The sequence below is a fragment of the Pan troglodytes genome, chromosome 1 (genome assembly GCF_028858775.2).
Source record: "Pan troglodytes isolate AG18354 chromosome 1, NHGRI_mPanTro3-v2.0_pri, whole genome shotgun sequence".
Classification (NCBI taxonomy): Eukaryota; Metazoa; Chordata; class Mammalia; order Primates; family Hominidae; genus Pan; species Pan troglodytes.
Window position 1 is genome coordinate 18,536,382 of NC_072398.2, and position 13,902 is coordinate 18,550,283.

Sequence of the window (13,902 nt, forward strand, 5' to 3'; positions counted from 1 at the left end):
AACAGATAAGAATAAATGCCCTTGCATATTCGATAAACATTAAATATTCACTACGTGCAGAGAAATGAAACTGGACCCCTATTTCTCACCATATATAAAAATTAAGTCAAGATGGATTAAAACTTAAATGTAAGACCTGAAACTATAAAAATCCTAGAAGAAAACCTAGGAAAAATTCTTCTGGACATTGGCCTAGGCAAAGGATTTATGACTAAGACCTCAAAGCAGATGAAACAAAAACAAAAATAGACAAATGAGACTTCGTTAAACCAAAAAGCTCTGCAGAGCAAAAGAAATAGCAGTGTAAACAGGCAATCTACAGAATGGGAGAAAACATTTGGAAATTATACATGCAACAAAAGACTAATATCCAGAGTCTACAAGGAACTTAAATCAACAAGAAAAAAACAAGTAACCCCATTAAAAAGTGGGCAAAAGACATGAACAGACATTTCTCAAAAGAAGACACACAAGCATCCAACAAACATATGAAAAAATGTCCAACATAAATAATCATCAGAGAAATGCAAATTAAAATCACAATGAGATACCATCTAACACCAATCAGAACAGCTTTTATTAAAAAGTCAAAAAACAACACTGGATGTGAGAAAAAGGAATGCTTATACACTGTTGGTGAGAATGTAAATTAGTACAGGTTCTATGGAAAACAGTATGGAGACTTCTCAAAGAACTAAAAATAGAACTACCATTTGACCTAGTAATCCTAATACGGAACATCTGCCCAAAGGAACTCATTATATAAAAAAAGACACCTGCACTCCTATGTTTATTGAAGCCCTATTCACAATAGCAAAGTCATGGAATCAACGTGTCTATCAATGGAGGATTGGATAAAGAAAATGTGGTGCATTTATACCACAGAATACTATGCAGCCATAAAAAGATGAAATCATGTCTTTTGCAGCAACATGAATGGAGCTGGAGGTCATTATCCTAAATGAACTAACTCCGAAACAGAAAGTCAAATACCACATCATCTCCCTTCTAAGTGGGACATAAATGATGGGTACATGTGGACATAAAGATGGAATTAATAGACACTGGGGACTTGAAAGGGGAAGTGCTGGAGGAAGATGAGGGCTGAAAAATTATCTATTGGGTACAACATTCACTATCTGGGTGATGAATACACTAGAAGCACAAACCTCACCATTACACACTATAACCACATAATAAACCTGTACATGTACCTCCTGAATCTAAAATAAAATAAATAAGTAACAAAAGAAAAACCACAATGAGATACCCAATAAATAAATAATCACTGCTGTAATTACAGGGGCACAGCAATGAAAAGCAAAGACAATACTCCTGTTCTCAAGGAGCATATATTCTAATGGGGAAATGAGAAAATAAACATGTAAACAAACATTATGAATAGCAGTAAGTGCTACAAAGAAAATAAAATGGAACCCTATGAAAGCGAGTGATGAAAAGGGGATAGAAGACCCTTACAAAGTGGTATCTGAGCTGAGATCTGAATGTCATGAAGGCAACAGCCATGGGAAAGACTGTGGGAAGGGAACCCTTCCTCACAACAGCAAGCTATGGGCAAAAACGTCCCTGGAGCTCTTCCCTCCAGCCCCTGCCCTCAAACCTAGTGCTGTCCCCAGTGCAGGGTGGCTCCACTGACACATGACCCAGTTAGTCTGGAACTCGTGTCTTCCAAGGCTCATTCTAAACCTTTATTTGGTTACCAAATTACTGAAGCTTGAGAAATTAAAAATGTATGCTAAAGTGCTTTCCAGCATCTGTGGACAGATGATCTTAGAAGTTTTATGAAATAGTAGCACTTAAGTTCTAAATAACTTATTATGTTTAAATGGATTAATCAATTTTATGTCTAAATCCTCTGTTCAATACCGTATCTGTGTGTGATGTATTTACGAGAAGGCAAAGAAAACCTATAACCTGTCACTTCCATTTAACAAATATTTGTGCTCTGTCCCAGCTGATTTCTTCTCTTTCTCTCTCCTTTTTACCCCAGTTTAACACTAATGACAATCTATGTGGTCTTCTAGCTTACTTTCTCAACTTAATTTCTTGAGCTCTTAAGCAGAATGATCTCATTCTGAAGTGCTTACTGCTGTGGGTGTATTAGGGACACCTGAGAAAGCCCAAGCCCCATTTTGTGATTAATTTGGTTAGTTAAATCCTCAAAGAAATTTGATGTTAAATGCTGTATGACTGAACAACAAAGATCTATTTACATGATGCTTATCTAACTTTGAACAAAGAAATATCCCAAGTAATAAAAACTCAAGGGACCAAGAGTTCAACATTTTATTCAAGTAATACATTTTATAATATTGCAAGAAGTGACTTGGAAAATTTTTGCATACCAAAGAACTTCTTTTTACCAAAGGCCAACTGAATAAACTGTGTATGTCCAATGGTACTGATCTCATACCATCAAGAAAAGTATTTCACATTAGGAAATCCCTCCACATGTGGGTAATTAGAAAATTCTGTGACAATCAGTCTCAAATATATTCTTTATTTCTGTTGCAAACTGAAGCCAAAGAGAATTCAAGCTTTTCATGAAGACCAAAAATGAAACCATGAACCTGTAAGGTCAGCATTTTAGTTGCTGTGAAATGATGGCACATGCTGTGCCCGGCACTCAGCAACACTGGGCTGTTGCCTTCACACTTACATCCGCTTTCCTGTATCTCATCTACAGGCCAAGAGTCCAGATCACTAGATGGGTTACAATTTGTTTTAAATAAGTGATGGCCCTCAATCTTGTCCCTACTGATAAAATGCATGTGCTTTAGCATAGGGACTATGTGACATTTTTGGGCTGTTCTCAGTATTCAAAATCACACATTCCAAAGTTCCTACCATCTAGAAAGGAAAGCATGACACGATTATTTTTCCAGTACTGAAGCCTGGGAGTCATGAGATAAGGGCCCTGGGTTGCCCCAGTTAGCTGTGTGACTCTGGGAGAAGTCACAACATCTCTGGACCTCAGTTTCTTTATCTGCAAACTGGAAGAATCTACTACAGTTGTCCCTCTGTATCCGAGCATTCCACACCCTCTAATTCAACCAGTCATTAACTGAAAAGATTCTTTAAAAAAATAATTAAAAAAATAAAAAGTAATGCAAATAAAAATACAGTATAACAACAATTTCACTGTATTAGGTAGTATAAGTAACCTAGAGGTGATTTAAAGTATTCCAGAGGATGTAAGTAGGTTATATGCAAATACTACACCATTTACAAGAAGGTCTTGAGCATTTGCAGATTTTGCTATCTGTGAAGGGGTGGGAGGTGTCCTGGAATCAATCCTCTGCGGATACTGAGGGGCAAATGTAAGTTTCTTTATTCACAGAAACATAAAACGACAAGAGCCAGAAACACTGCAAAGAGTATTGAGATAAGCATCACCCCATGACATAAATGAGGAAACTGAAGCCCGCAGAGGCCAGCGATTTGCACAAAATCACACATGAGTGGTCAGCAGAGCTGAAACTGGGGCCCACATCTCCAGGTCACTGCTATTCAATCAGCCAGGCATTATTCTCTTGGACACACCTCCTGTTTCAATATTCCCTATTCACACACTTAGAATACAGATGAGCCTCAGAACTACAGTAAGGGGTCCCCTTATCTGAGGGAGATACATTCCAAGACCCCCAGTCAATGCCTGAAACCACAGATAGTACCCAACTCTATACACGCTATGTTTTTTCAATCAGATAACCAAGATAGCTACTAATCAATAGAAACTGTCCATCAGTGCAATAAGCTGCTCTGGAATACTTCCAAGTGTTCCGGAAAATGCTTTCTCATGTTTTCATGGTGTACACAGGTGGCAGTCTGATTACGTACAAGCACCTGTTACATACAAGCACCGAGATGCATTTTGAAAAGGGCACCCTGCCTGTGATGTAGAACATGGACTAGAAAAAGGCAAGAATGGATGCCAGGGGACTATAGTAAGAAGCCACTAGATTATGATGGCCAGAGATAACGATGAGTCAGAAAGTGGGAAAAGAGGAGATGGAGAGAAGTAGACAAATTTCAGAGATATTTGGGAAGTGAAATCCTAAGGCTTAGTAACAGGTTGGATTTCAAGAATGCGAAGGAGAGAGGTGTTATGAAGGATGACTCCTTGATAACATCTGACTCACAACCAGATGGATGGATTACCTCAGGTCTAGTATTACCTGAGATAGGTAATACCAGAAGAGAGCCAAGTTTGAGAGAAGGTTGGTTTTTTTCATCTTCCCCCAACAAATTCAGTTTTAAATATGCCAAGTTTGAGGTACCACAGAGATAGCCAAGAAGAGATGTCAAGGCGCTGTGCACATGAGGTTGCAGATAAGAAGGTATTTGGGCCAGAAGTATGAACCTTTCACCTGTCTAAACGTGGTCATTGAAGCTGCATGAAGTGGGTCACCTGCGGAAAGTGCACAGCATGTGAAAAGGAACAGACACGTGGCTGAGTCCATAACCCACCAATTAATGGCTAGGAGGAGAATGATTATGCAAAAGAGACAAGCAGACCAGAGAGGCCAAAAGATAACCAGAAAGCACCAGATTTCAGAAAGCAAATGAAGGGAGCATTTGATCTACTGAGGTCAGGGAAGGAGGCAGAAAAGGTCTGGTGGATCGACTTCTATCTAGTTAACTTTGGTGAGAAGTCTTTAGTGGAATGATGGGGCCAGAAACCAGAGTGAAGTGAATTTAAGAGTGAAGGGAGAGAAAGTAAAGACAACATTTGGCTGTGAGCATTTGGCTGTGAGATGGAAGAGAGCGATGGGCTTTAACTGGAGGTTGGAGGGTCCAGCAGAAGAAACTAAAATAGGAGTGTGTCTGAAAGCCAATGGGAAGAAGTGTGGAGAGGGTGGGAATAACAGGGTCCTGGGAAGGGAGAGGGCACCGGATCCAGGCATGGGAGGCAGACCTCAGGAGGAAGGAAAGACCCCTACACCAGTGTCCCCAACTACCTGTGGGGAACCGGGTGGCCCAGCAGGAGGAGCGCAGCCTGTATTCACAGCCACTCTGTATTGGAGCTCCGCATCCTGTCAGATCAGTGGCGGCACTAGATTCTCATAGGAGCATGGACCCTCCTGTGAACTGCACATGCAAGGGATCTAGGTTAGGCACTCCTTATGAAAACCTAATGCCGAATGATCTGTCACTGTCTCCCATCACCCCCAGACAGGACTGTCTAGTTGCAAGAAAACAAGCTCAGAGCTCCCACTGATTCTACATTACGGTGAATTTTATAACTATTTCATTATGTATTACAATGTAATAATTATAGAAATAAAGTGTACAATAAATGTAATGTGCTTGAATCATCCCAAAACCATCCCCTGCACTCCTGGTCCATGGAAAAATTGTCTTCCAAAAGTGTCAAAAAGGTTGGGGACCACTGCCCTACACAACAGGTTAATGATGGGAGTGAGAACAGGTACAAATGCAAGAACGAGGTTGTTGTCAGCAAGATGAAGGAGCTACCGCTTGATGGCCTCTATTTTTTCTGTAAAACAGATGAAGTCATACGTGAGACAGAAGGATGTGATTTCCACAGCATACCTAGGTAAGGGGGTTTAAGTTATCCCTGTTAGCCTACCACCTCTCTCCTACTACCAGTATCTTACATCCTAATTCATCTACTGATTGTCAACCCTCTCTAAGAGTGTTTGTACTTTTTCTTTTTTTCTTTTTTTTGACAGGGTCTCTTTCTGTTGCCCAGGCTGAGGTGCAGTGCTGCAATCCTGGCTCACTGCAGCCTTGACCTCCACAGGCTCAGGTAATCCTCCCACCTCAGCCTCCCAAGTAGCTGGGACTACAGGTATGTGCCACCACACCTGGCTAATTTTTTAATATTTTGTAGAAATGCATTCTCACTATGTTGCTCAGTGTGTATACTTTATTAAGCTGACAAAGTCAACAGTATCATGCCACTACCACCTTTGACCCCTCAAGTGATTCGTTCATCTGCCACTCCTGCTTTTTGATCATTTACATAATATTTTTCACAAACTATCCCCTCCTGTATTTCTCAGATCTCATAAAAACCACTGAAATAACTTTTTAAGTAGCCTCCCGCCACCAGTCAGTTCCAATTGCAACATATATGATCATGTCATTTCCTGCTTTTAACCTGACTGTAACTCCACAATGAATACTAAATCAAGTGCAAATCCGTCAGTACAGTATACAAGGCCCATTGAAACCTGCACACAGCAGGTGATCATGGAATGCCCACTGACTGAACAATTGCTACCACTGCACTAGCATGCCCTCATAATCTATGGCAACCTAAACACAGTTTCCCACCAACACCAGAAGAGACGTAATACCAGAAGAGAGGTAATACCAGAAGAGAGTGGATTTCAAGCAACTTTAAATCTGGATTTTCAAGCAATCTCAAATCTCCCAATGCAAATGTCATATCCCAACCTTCTCACACGTACAAAACCTATCCAATTACAAAATGTGCTGAATGAGACACAAACATAGAAATATAGCCTGGACAAGTGTTCCAACCATCCTTTCTGCCATGGAAGTGCAACTTATATATAGTTTTATATGTTTAAGGCAACACAAATTGCAAATAACCTTTATCTTCAAGCTCCACCTAAAAAATCAACAACATTTTACACAGAACAGCTGTTCTATGTATTTTTTTCTATGTATGTTGTCACTTTTATAAGCACTACAAAATGTACGGCATATTCACAGAGCCACGAAATATGCAATTGCTGGCATTCCAGCCACCACCCCAGTTTGCACGCTAAGTTCTATTTTAGAACTTGTATTTCTGTGATTTCACTTCCTGAAGCTGCATTTACCAAAGGCATTCTGTCAACTCAGAGTGGGAAAGGTGGTGGGGCTAGTGAGTCAGAGAAGATGCTGGTGTTGAGCCTTAAGAAGTCAAGAGATGGACAAATTGAGATTATTCTGTACTCTGAGATTCTTGACGTCAACAAGGCCCCTGATCTCCGTGTATGGCCTTTCCTCTTCCAGGGCACCTCTCCCCAGCATGTACCCTTAGCTGTTTCTTTCTACTCTCATTTCAGGGTAACTCTTAGCCAGTAGGCAAAATGAAGGGTTTCTGGATCAATGAGTTGATTCTGTACATTCTTTGAGACATCCTAATGAAGTTACACCTTTTAGTACAGTGGTCTAATAGGCATATCACTTACAAGAATAAGGTACATTATTCCTGGGTATAGATAAGTCCTACATACGACAAATGATATGGTCACACTGAAGAAGATACAGATATACTTTAAAAAAAAAAACAGCTTTGGAGATGTAATCTGAATGCAAATATTATCAAAAAGAGATAGGCTAATTAATCTAGAAAAATAGAAAACATTATGTCACCAAGAAAGGCAGAGTAAGATTTCAACTCACTTGCTCAAAATTGTAGATGTCTACTAACAAGCTAAAACTTTTCGCTTTTTAACACTGAAAGCAGCTACAAAAAGGTGTCAAAAATCCTAGTCCTCAGGAAATTAAATATAAACATTTTTTGAATAGTTTAAGTGCAGACCCAGAGGGATGCACCAAGTAGGAGCAAAGCTCCTCCTAGCTCTCACTCAAAGCCTGGCCATTTTCAAGGCTGTACCTGATGAACTTTATCATCAGTGAAGTGTTTTCAGTTTATATTTCTTTTCTCTAAGTTTATGACCTACAACTACCAACTTCTTCAAATGCATCATGTAAAAAGAAGTAGAGCAACTTCTTTAAAGAGTAATGGTTTGCTTTGTCGTACTGCAATAGTCGGTAAGAATGTTCTAAGCTTCTAAATATCCCATTCTGGAAGCTTTAGCTGAATGTTAAGCAAAACTTCAGATTAAGTTCTTTTTCTTTCCGACCCGAGTCCCTAGGAAAGTACGTGGGCTTGGAGATTTATTCAACACACACTTAATGAGCTCCAAGGCCCCGGTCAACAAGCTTCTTTCCGACAAGGGGACTGGCAATCTGACTGCACTGCATGGTAGCAGGAACGGGTAACAGTTGCTTTGACATGCAGCTCAAAACCACTTGCCCAGAACTTTCAGGCCTTTCCATGTAACATGCACGATTTTACAGAAGTGCTTTCTCCAGGCTGCACCCGCCAAACCTGACGCCAAAAGACTCATTGCGAAGTGCAGCGAGGTCTCGGCGGAGGACCTGACACTGAGCGTGCGCAGGCAGGAGCAGCCGACCGAAGAGACGGCCACAGAGGGCACAGGGCAGAGGCATCCCCATGGCCCGGCTCCGGGGAGCGGACGCCGCGCGCACCTTCATGAACTCGTCCTTGTCGAAGCAGAGCGTGTCCGGCCCCTTGGGCAGGTTCATCCTACTTTTCTCCATCCCGCCGGCCACCACCTCTCAGTGCCAAGATCCAAGCGAGAAAACGCAGGAGGCTGCGCAGACGGACTCGGCGGCCGCGGCCACCGCCAGTTTCTACGGCACACGGGGTCCGCTTCCGCCAACATGGCAGCTCCCGCGCCGCGACCAATGAACGACGGCACCGCAAGCCGGCCTGCGCCTGGCTCTGGCCAAGAGGGGCGCGGGGGCCGCCGCTGCTGCGCGGGTAGGCCGTGCTGCCCTCATGCGGCGGAGGGCGGTACTGCAGCCTCGCGCGGGCTCCTGCAAGGCTGCCCACCTTCCTAGGAGGCGTGGCTGAGCTGCAGGGGTGGGTCAAAAGGGGTGAGCGGGTCTCCCTCCCACCCCCACCGTTTCTACTGGGAAAAATTGTCCTGCAACGCTTTTCCAGTGCCTTCTACCCTGAGACTGCTCTGCTTCGTTATGCATGGCCAGAAGTTGGCCCTTTGGTTCTCAGGCCCTTTTTCCAGGTTGGACGTATCACTGTGGTCGCATTCTTCACCTCCCTGTGCGCGGTCACTGCTGCTGATGGGCGCTAACGCCTCTATGGAGACCCCCGCCCTTAGCCTCTGTCCCCACAGAGAAGTGTAGCGTCTCCTCCACTGGGCTCCGTTACTGGGAACTCATAGGGAAGAAGGTGGTCAGCTAGGCGGCTTTGGGTCCTCTGAGTAGCTCCCTGCTCAACCTCGGTCTCCGTTCCAGGTGAGCAGCCTCTGAGCGCAACTTTGGGTCTTCAAGGTGCTTAAAGGAGTGCCTCGCTATCTGATTAAACACAGCAGACAAATACATGTGCATGCACATTTATTTTTAATTTCAACCAGGAATGGACAAATTTTTGTGTTGTGGCCAGTACTGGTGCAACCAAACCAATTTCTCAGACTGTCTTCCTCCTCCTCCCCCCACCCACCCCAATTTTATTCTGAAACGTTCTTCCTTTTTCTCCTCCCTTGCTTTTTTCTCCTCTTGTCCCTTCCGCTAGCTGTAAATACCGTGGTCAAATGATGATGATTCATTTTTCTTCTTTTCTCCTTGACATTCGGATGATTCAAACCACAAACCTCACTTCACACTCTTCATTCTGCAAACCTTTCCTTCCCGCTTCTGTTGAGGAATCTAGGCCTCTCCTCCCAATTTTTCTCCTTGGAGATAAGATTAATGCCATGATGGCCCGTAAAAAGGAATGGGACAGCAGAGGGTAAGACCTCACCATGAGACTTTGTATTTCAAGTATCTCAACTAGAAAACTGGTCACTTAAAAAAAAAATGTAGGCATAGAATCCAAAACGCTCTACTCCCTAGCACTGGACCTAGCAGGCCCTGTTGAAGAGCCTATTTCCTGCCAGTATCTACAGAACAGATGAACAGGATAAGAGCTGGAAGGTAGCTGGAGGATCAAAATATTCTGCCAGAGGAGCGATTGGGAAAAGTACATCCTAAGTCCCTGTTATGTTTGTTTTGCTGGAGGAAATGAAAACCTCATTTTCTGTTTAATTTTTTGTTTTCTCTTGTTATGAAAATTTTCAAGTACACAGAAGTCTGGAGAGCACAAGAACCCCACCCTATGTACTTAGCACCTCGCTTCAACCATCATCAACCTGTCTCCTCTGCCCCTCCCCACCCACCGCGTCGAGACTTTCTTTTTTTGTTGTTTTATATATATATATATATTTTTTTTTTTTTTTGAGACGGAGTTTCACTGTTGTTACACATGCTGGAGTGCAATGGCATGATCTCTGCTTACTGCAAACTCCACCTCCCAGGTTCAAGCGATTCTCCTGCCTCAGCCTCTCGAGTAGCTGGGATTACAGGCATGTGCCACCATGCCTGGCTAATTTTGTACTTTTAGTAGAGATGGTGTTTCTCCCTGTTGGTCAGGCTGGTCTCGAACCCCCGACCTCAGATCATCCACCTGCCTCAGCCTCCCAAAGTGCTAGGTTTACAGGCATGAGCCACTGAGTCCAGCCCTTTTATTGGAATATGTTTTAAAGCAAATTCTAAACACCATATCATTTCCTATCCCCTAATACCTCAGTTTACACATCAAAAGAAGAAAAAAAACCTGACATTTTATAACACCTAACAAAACCAACAATTCTAATAACCAATCTATAGTGGCTCTGAAAGGTGGGCCTTTATCCCAAGGTCACACTGTTAATAAGTGGCAAGTTGCAAACCCAGGCAGCCTGGCTTCAAAGCCCAGTACCAAGGCACGGGAGAGGATGCTGGACAGATGAAACAAAGATGTCTGCAACCCTGCCTTCTCTTTCGAGGCTCTGCAGGAAGTCTAGGTAAGCTGGAACTTGAACTCTTTCTTTCTTCACTGTAATTTCCTTCTGACATTGTTCCTGGGACTTTAGAAATAAAATGAACCTAAATTTGTACAGACTGGGCTTATCTTGAGGATGCTAAAGGGATTAAGTGGCAACAGCGATTGAGGGTCCCTGCTGCCTGCTGTCCTCCCAAGATTCAGAAGGGAACCATCAGGACCCCATGGAGTGGGCTGCGGCTTGGAGACACAGATAGTGGTGCAGACCACCACAGCCAGGCGCAACAAGAAAGACTTCAATGCTAGCATCATAATCTACAGAGGACAAACGCAAGAGAGAAAGCCTACACCTGCCCAGAGGACATGGCCCTGGGTTTCCACTCAGAGCTGATGTTCAACTGGCACACAGTATTTCAGCTGTGCTACTTGGTAAGTATTGCAACATCTCAAAGGTTGGTGAATGGCCTCTGTACAGAATCTGCTGCCCTGACCCCTACCTTGGCCTCATGATCCAGCCATTAGAGGGTTACTGCCTGGCTTAGCGGGGCTCCTCTAGCCAGCTTCTGATTGGCTGGTGTCTGTGCTGTTAAATATTTGTCTGCTGTTAAATATTTGAATGTCATCTCTGGTAGTGATACTTATTTCATAGTATTTGCAGGAAGAGAAAATTTAAAAGTGCATATAAAGCACCTGCCTAATCAATGCAAGACATAATATGGAGTCTTTGTACCTGAGTTTTTTCCCCCTTTGTTGATCTGTAACTTTCTTCAAAATGAGACTTTAGTTGACACATTTTTCCATCTTTTTCAGTCTCTCCCCTAATTTCATCCTTTCTTGGCTTTTCTTTATAAAGCATGCACCTGCTACTTCATTTCTAAGTAAATATTAATCCCCCTTTGACTTTGCATCTCTGGAAAACTTTTAGTTCCCTGTTTTCAGTGGCATTGTGACAGGTCCCATTTTTTTCTTCCCACTCTCCCCTATTTATAGGCTCCACATTTTTGGCAGGTTTGCTATAGAACACTCAAAAATTGCAAGGGGAAATATTATGCTCAGGAAATCACAGGAGCATTTTCTCTAGTAATCATCACCAAGTTCTTATGCTGATCCTCTCCTGAACTGTTGGACTAAAGCAGCTGAATTTTCCAAAAGCAACCAGAGCCGCCCTTGTTCACTACTGAAGGATAGGAGGGTTTCCATTTTTAAACGGATCATGTGCTTGACCTGAAGGCTGAGGATACAGTCAGACGGTCCTGCTTTCCTAGAGGAGGGCAGACATGGGGGTAGGGGTGGAGCAGCAGGGGACAGGGGAGACAGTCACCACCTTCAGGACCTGCACTCTGACTTGGAAAGCTCAATGAACCAACTGGGCTATTTCAACATCTTCTATATTTTGTTTATAACTCTGCCTCATTCCAGGGTGGATTTGAGGTGGTTTGGCTTGATTCGTGAACATTTCTCATGCCAATTAGAAGACATTATGTTAGGGGGGGTCCCCAATTCAGCCTCGTCTCCCTCATCAACTAGGAAATGTTATAGTAATACCCAAATATACTTCCATCTATGTTTTGTAATAGACCCCGCTCATAGAAATGGTAGGGATAATATCTTTTCCTTTTTAGCATTACAGGAGAAATTGTGACTTTGAAATGAACCAAGAAGGTTACAGTTGTCTTCAAAGGAAAAAGAGTCAGTCTAGCATGCCATTCCAGATGTGACTCTATGGTGTATCCTGTGCCTTTCTTGACTTTAAGCTATTTTACAACTCTGTAAGTTGTGCATAACTGATAGCAATGCAAATAATAGTAACATTTGTCTATAAACATGCAAATAAATTTTATCCTGTGAAAGTAAAGTTGACCCATCTTGCCTCAGTTTCCTTTTGAAAAAGCCAGTTTTGCATATCTTAGGGAAGTTCATTCGCACATCCTTGGCTGTATATTTGTCTGCTCTTTAGATTGTCTCTTGAAGTGGTGATAACATTTTACTAGTTCTCTTGTTAAGTACTGAGTTCAAATCTTTACCAGTATTCTTTTTATATTCATATGAAAGTTATGATTTAAAAAAAATTATCCCTTAGGAGCATTTCAAATCATAAACTGTGATAGGATCCTCATAAATGAAAGTGCAGAGAAATAAAATCAGAGTGAATTTTAGAATTGTCTTCTGTGTGGCCAGCACTATGACAGGGGCTAAGAATGAAGCTCAAGACCCAGCCTTTGACCCTGAAGAGCTCAGAATCTGCTTAGAGAGACACGACCTTCAAGCATGATAAATGTATGTGACTCTTTCACATTAGTGCCCCTCGGGGTTCTGCTAACCTTTCTCTTCCATGCTACCCTCTCCCACAGTCATCTCAGCTGTGCCCTTAGGGTTTCAGCTCTGGTCCACATACTCACAATTCTCCCATCACATCTTCACCATGCGCTTCTTTCCCCCCTCCACTAGACCCATGTATAATACTACTTCACTTTGATGTCCCACTGATGCCTCAAACTCAGCATGTTCAAAATTGATTCATTATCTTTCCTGAAAGGCTTTCTTATCCTCCTTCATTTTGTTTCTTGATAAATGGCTCCACCAAATGCCAGCTGCATAAGCCAAACACCTAGAAATCAATCACAGAACTGAGCCAACCAGTTGCACTTTAAAATACTCAACCACAAACCTCAAATGGGTGCAGAGGCAGAAAAGGGATGATCCCCTTCCTCCCCATCATAAAGGGTCAAGGCTGACACTCCTATAACAAAAGACAGGTTAACAGAGAAAAGCATCAGAAATTTACTATGTGCACACATGGGCACTGGAATCATACAAAACATGAAAACTCCAAAACAGCCAGCTGGTTGATGCTTAAGTATGCTCTTCTTCGGGAAGTGGGGAGATGGGGGTGTAGGAGTGAAATAATTTACAGGGGAAATGAATGGACCCAGGAGACAGAAAGTAACCTGAAAATGATTCTCTTTGGAATTTAGATGAGCCCTAGAGGCAGACAGTGTCTTGTGGAAAAGTCCATCCAGATGTGGTTGTACTCCTCAGTCTTCCTTCCTGTGATACAGAATGAGATTTCAGGGAATGGGTGGAGGGCAATTGTGTTCCTCTTTGGGGGGTCTGGTTTCCAGGTATATTAGGGAACCTCAGAGAAGAACTTCATCCTGTGCTTTAGGAGAGACAAAGAACTGGAGCCAGAGAAGAGGAGGGGGTGGTAGAGACCTTGAGGCTGCTTCTCCAGTTCAACGTGTCAAAGTGCCATATGTCAGGGCACCAGT

The 13,902-nt window shown here is 42.7% G+C and overlaps 1 protein-coding gene across 2 annotated transcripts in view; it reads right to left on the minus strand.

Moving 5' to 3' along the window:
• COG2 (component of oligomeric golgi complex 2) overlaps positions 1-8,551 on the minus strand; it is a 51,558-nt gene extending 43,007 nt beyond the window's left edge. The window contains exon 1 of one of the 2 annotated variants that reach the window (XM_001148147.6): positions 8,281-8,551. In XM_001148147.6, coding sequence (XP_001148147.2) covers positions 8,281-8,352 — 72 coding nt within the window. In that variant the 5' untranslated portion in view covers positions 8,353-8,551. The remainder of the gene's footprint in view (positions 1-8,280) is intronic. The other variant, XM_009441637.3, reaches the window with a different exon arrangement.
• Positions 8,552-13,902: the final 5,351 nt, after the last annotated feature.